The sequence below is a fragment of the Siphateles boraxobius genome, unplaced genomic scaffold, assembly GCF_051911475.1.
Source record: "Siphateles boraxobius isolate OS27281-9 unplaced genomic scaffold, OSU_SipBor_1 8, whole genome shotgun sequence".
Classification (NCBI taxonomy): Eukaryota; Metazoa; Chordata; class Actinopteri; order Cypriniformes; family Leuciscidae; genus Siphateles; species Siphateles boraxobius.
The window spans coordinates 5,681,174-5,687,173 of NW_027509208.1; the positions used below are offsets into that span (position 1 = coordinate 5,681,174).

Consider the following 6,000-nt stretch of genomic DNA (forward strand, 5'->3'; position numbering starts at 1 on the left):
TTATCTCTTCAGGGCTTGAGGATGTTGTTCTGTAAGTTTCTGCGTAATTGGTGATCTGTTAGAGGATGACATTTCTGTACCTTTTGTTCTCAGCAGACATTTACCCTTTTGACCATCTGGCTTTCTGTACTTAAATACTCGTTTCCTTTATTATAAACCAAAAAGTCAACGGAAGCCCAAATGGGACATTACTTGTTTTTCTTTCAGCAATAGCATCTGTGCGTTCAAAGTGCATATCCATCAGAGTTGTATGTGTTTCCATTGGGAGTGAGTGGAGATGCGGATGAAAGGACATTGATGCGCTCTTGGCTTTTAGACTCTATTCAGATACACACAGAGTGAGTATTGTTAAAGGAACTGGAGCTCCACTGCTTTGAAGGAATCGCCAGTGCATCAGCTTGATATTGTCAACAAATGAACACGTTTAGAGAGCAATGAAAGCTAAACACAACAATCTGGTTTTTGTTTGTTTTTTAGCTAGTTCACAATCAGTGAATTAAACCGCAAACATCCCAATCTAAGCATCGCTGTTCATAATTACTGTAATTTCTTAATTGCTTATACCTACAGGTATATACATCCATGACAAGATATCAAGCCTTTGTCTAGTCAAATGTTTGGACACATTTGACTATGTTTATCATAATCTTAAAAAAACTTTTATCTGAAGGCTTATGCTTAAATTAATTGAATATGTCTTAACTTCAATTAAATTGTGTATAAATTCCATTCCATTTTATGTTAATATTAAATACTGTTTAAAATGTGTTCACATGTGTGGCAAATGTTACAGAAACTAAGATATAAGGCAGTTTTGATGTGATGCAAAAAAAAGGAGGAGAATGTTCATAATGGTTCTTTCATTAAGGGTGCAATCTATCCTGGACTCATTTTTATAAATTGCATTTTAAATTCTGACCACACTTTTAATTGTTTTAGTGGAATAAAAGAAAAAGCAGTGCTCTCAAATATTTACGTACAGAATTTGGGAGGGGGGCAGTAAAAAGAAAAGCCAGTTGACCCATATCCAAAAACTCTGATAGTGAAAACTAGCTTAAACATGAAAAATAAAAAAATAAATTTGGGAGGGGGGCAGTAAAACAAAGCCAACTGACTGATATTTAAAAAATGAAAGTTAAAACCAGCTTAAAAATTCCCCAAATACTCAAGTCTGCAGTTTAATTGCATAAATCACCCAACATTTTGAGGGGTCAAACAAAACCGGAGAAACTATCAGAAACATTAATGCAATAAAGTAACTGATCATGGAAAAACCTTCATACTTTTAATAATCAGGATATGGAGATAATCCAAGTAAATTTCTAAAATATTCCAGACTAAACAACATGTATTGCAAACGAGTTTCGCCTTTAGGGGACCTTTTAATTTCCTGAATTAGGGTTTAATGAAAGGCGGATAAATAATGTTCACATGTCGACTCATTCTTGGCATGTGTAAAGGCCATTCTACGGTGAAAGATTAATGCTGAAATAACTTTAGTATGTTTTTCTACCTGCCAGCCTGAGGGCCCTTCTCTTCTAGACCCACAGCGTGCATGTGATTCCCCCACCTGGGGCTCATGAAAGGGAAGGAGTGCGTAGAGTCTGGAGCCTCGTGGCTGTGGTCTTTACTTAACCTCTCTTGTGCACGAGTTAGAGACGAGGCTGTTAACTTGACAAATTGCCTTCTTTTCCAAGAAATGTCATCTTGACCATCTACTTTTCAGCATGTAATATGTTCTCATGCAGTATCATCATTATAGCAACGTTGGCTACATTGTTGTTTTGAGGAAAACAAACATATAATCTTTTTATTCTTGTCCATTTTGTTCTCTGAGGACTTCACATATTGTAGCCTTGATAATTAAACCAGGGAGAGGGAGAATTGGCATGTTTTTTTATCTCAGGACTTCTTTAGTCTGGTTTCTGGTTTTTGCTAGATAAAAATGGAAATAAAATACATTGGTTTCATAGGCCTCTTCTGTTGTGTTTTTAAATAAGTGTGCATACGAGTCTCCATGGATTGCATATTTTCCCATTTAATGTTCCCAATGTTGATTTATAGCTTTGGGATCAAATAAAGTGATAAAACATTGTTACAGATGAGTGAGTGATTGTGTTTTGGATGTACTGTCAGTGGCGTCACATAACTTTTAGAAGACTGTTTGATTGCTTGTGTAAGTGGTGCCCCCTTGTGTTCACTAGAACTGATTGGTGCTACTTTGGATGGGGCTGCTACTGTATTAAAGGGGCATCGGCAACTATTTCAGCTTAATAAAACCGTTTAGAAATCAATTGGATGGTTTAATAACCTGTTCTGATGAGAATGGTGACTTTCCCCGCTCCCCCCAACGCTCTTAGGTGAAAAACCAACCTTGCAACATGAGGATTTACGTCCCGGTAAGTTGGAAATAGGAAGTCTCGTGAGAAGCGAGAACGAGCGAGAAACACAAACTGCTTTATGGCAATTCGACATAAACACACACGCAACCTTCAATGTGTATGATGTATTACTCACCTCGGTAGACATAGCTCCACACGATAAATTGGCCGGCTCCGATAATAACAAATGCACATGAGCAGCGGTAGAAAGGGGGAGGAGGTGCCGCAAGTGAGTTTTTTTACGACATTGTTGTGAAATATACGTCTCACAGCTGTAGGGGGAGCTCTACAGCTGAGAAAACATGCGACAACAAAAGTGGAAATCAGCAAAGAAATAGCTAGGGTTGCCGAATGCCCCTTTAAAGCATATAGTCCCGTGAAAATGAGCATGTCTATGATTTATAAGCACTTTTCGAATTTTTGCTCTGTTTGCCAATATTTTGTTCAATGTGCTGCTTTTTTTTTTGGCTGTAGCTCTGTCAGTCTGACTTATTTCCCCATGTCTCCACTGCAGGACATTAACGTTTGCATCATGGAGAACTACCCGGAGTGCTCCAACCCACGCCTCTTTTATATTGTTCCATACTTTTGTGGACAACACCCTCAGTGCAGGTAGTTATGACCCATCAATTGGGTATTAACGTTGATGAGTTTGTGTTTTATCATTCATTTATGTATGCATGTGGATTGCTATATGTAATAATTATCGAGTTAAATAGCTGTTTTGTAATCATGCGGATTTTCACTCACCGACTAGTTGTTCAAAACCTACATGATTTTCTTTCTTCTGCAATCTGTGAAACAAAAAAGAAGACATTTTGAAGAATGTTGGTGGTAACCCAACAGTTTCAGTTCCCTATATTGACTTATGTTGTATGGACAAAAAATACAATGGAAATCAATGGGAACCGAAACTGTTTGGTTAATATTCAAGATTTCTTCTTTTTTGTGTTTCGCTGAAGAATGAGTGTCACGCAGGTTTCTGTTTTCACAAAGAATCTCTTCAGTATTTGCAAACTGAAATATTTGGATGTTTTCATGTCATTTGTCATTGTCTGCTACAGAGAGCCTGGAGTTTGGGCTTTGGAGAGGGCCAAACAAAACGTTATAGAGAACTTCCTACTTGTTGGGATTCTGGAAGAGCTGGAGGATGTATTGCTCCTGCTGGAGAGACTTTTACCTCACTACTTTAGTGATGTCCTAAGCATCTACAAGAGTCCAAGTATGTTTTATTCAATTGCTTTAAATTTATGTGTAAGAAATTAAAGAAAACATAAAAAAATGAATGCTAATGCAAATATGATTAAAAATTAAAGAGCATTTTTAAACCTGATGAGGTAAGGAGAAAATTCAAAACAGTATTTAAATCTTCTTAGGAGGTTTTGAAAAATTAAACTCATCTTAAAACTGTTGAATCACATACTGTAGATTTCTCTGTGGCTCATAGTTTTGTAAACCTGATTTCTCTGCAGCATTCTGGAAAATGGGGAACCTTACAGGCACAGTGAAGAAGCACATGCCCACTATAGAGGCCCTGCAGGTGCTTTACCAAAGAATGAAGTACGAGTACAACTTTTACAACTTCATTCGTGACCAGTTCCATTTAACCAAGAAGAAGATCGGCCTCAAGTCCACCTCCCAGAACTCAGCTCATGAACCTGACTTCCTCCGTGAGCTTGCCCTCAGGACCCAAGAACCTTTGGAAGAGGAGGAGGAAGAGGAGGAGGAGGAGGACATGGGGCAAGAGGATGCCAACATCTGGATGGTTCAGCCCTGATTATTATCCACTGAGGTGTTGGCGTGGCAGAGATCTCATAAGCTTGATGTCTATGTCCAATCAGGAGGTAGAGTCAACATTCCCAGGCAAAAATTGGGTGTGTAATAGTGATCCCCGTGTTTTTAACGGGACGGCCCTTCAAGACACTCTCAAGAGGAACACAGAAGGGTCTGAATAGTTATTTAAGGAACTAACAATTATCACAACGATTTTGTTCATGTTTATGGAATTGAGCAGTTGGTTGTGGTCACATCCTGGTGAGATCATACACGATTGGAATTACAGGGATGTTGTTGGATTGTCAAAATGGAGGGAAGAACTAATTGTGGTATAGCAGAATGAGATGCTGTGGAAGTTTTTAGGCACCTGGAACCTGGGTGACCTCTGACTCAACCCACTCTTTCACACGCAAACACATTCAGACTACGCAATTGAGGCAAGTGAAGATCACAACAAAGTGCCAAACCTGTGAAAAAGTGAAAAGGATTACTGCACCATATAGTTGTAATCAAAATAAACAACTCAAACACCAATCAGATCTGATCATCTCATCACTCACTTCCTCTGGTTTTAGAAACCCGCTGCAACTCTGTGCCAGAACTTCACTGCTAGTCTTTTTGAAGGTTCTTTTTCATAATGTACATGTAAGGGGTTGTACAATAAATCAAACACTTTTGAATGTGTGCAAGATGTCAAATGCAGCACACTGTCCATCTAAAATGTTTAATGTGGATGTAAAACATGTTCGCCTTGACAGAGTGTCTTCTGTTGTGTTCAGTCATTGCATAACATCGGGCTCCTAAGTTCAATTTGGTACATTATGTGCTAAGCACACCTTGTCCTAGTCTGTATTGCTGAGCAGTGTACAATATATTATTAAACTACTGGGATATCAAACAATACCCAGCTAGTTACATCTAAACAATGATCAGACGGCTCATAGGAAAACAAGTTAAAAAATCATAAAAATGTGAAAAATTTTGCAAATTTGAGTTTTAAAATTGCATTTTAAACCCATATATTTCTAAATTATTATTATGCTGCTCCACAGATCAATACCTGTTCCTAGTGTGTTTTAACTAAAGAAAGGTCCACTTATATTCACTACAGGTCAGACTCATGGAGCATTTCTGTTCAACTATACTGGTAAAGTGAAATGATTAATACATGACTAAATAGATGCTATAGCTACAAGCTTATTTAACACTTTTCTCTTAAACTTGCCAGTTAAGTATATACTTGTGTATGTACTTGTTTTGTGTTCAATGTGGATTTTATATTGTTTAATTTATTGTGCAGTATTTTTTGCATTCCATCTATGAATCTCAGGAAGAAGAAAAAAACAGCAGATATATTTTTGTTTTTTGACATCTAACAGCTGGCAAATATCGAAGCACCTGATAGCTAAAGGTTACTTAAGGACTGCTGGAGTGGCTATTGTTTTGAATACCAAAAGTGAATGAAAATGGCTAACATTACAAATTAACTGCACCTTTACTGGGAAAACTCAAAATAAAAGCATTTTAACAGCATTCGTTGTTTGTAGGACTTCTTCATATGTGCTGTATGAAAATATTAATCTGTGCGTACAAATAATTATTTCTTATTTTATGATACAATTATTTAAATTTGTTCTTTTTTTATTAACTTTATTGTGGGCTGGTGATGCTCCCTCCAAAGCCCCCACGTCATTGGCTCTGCTCTTCGGAGTGAGCAGGGAATATGGGTGCTTTCGAGTGGCTCTCGTGGAACTTTGACGTCATACACAGATCGGTCTGCACAGCGCCGCTTTAAGTCGAACACACCTACTGGCGTTCTGATGCATAGACGTAAACAAACCTT

The 6,000-nt window shown here is 37.8% G+C and overlaps 1 protein-coding gene across 3 annotated transcripts in view; it reads left to right on the forward strand.

The window, feature by feature from the left end:
- usta (uronyl 2-sulfotransferase a) overlaps positions 1-5,690 on the forward strand; it is a 61,728-nt gene extending 56,038 nt beyond the window's left edge. For all 3 annotated transcript variants that reach the window (XM_077220099.1, XM_077220098.1, XM_077220100.1), the window contains 3 exons: positions 2,896-2,993; positions 3,446-3,603; positions 3,854-5,690. In XM_077220099.1, the coding sequence (XP_077076214.1) occupies positions 2,896-2,993; positions 3,446-3,603; positions 3,854-4,158 (561 nt within the window). In that variant the 3' untranslated portion in view covers positions 4,159-5,690. The remainder of the gene's footprint in view (positions 1-2,895; positions 2,994-3,445; positions 3,604-3,853) is intronic.
- Positions 5,691-6,000: the final 310 nt, after the last annotated feature.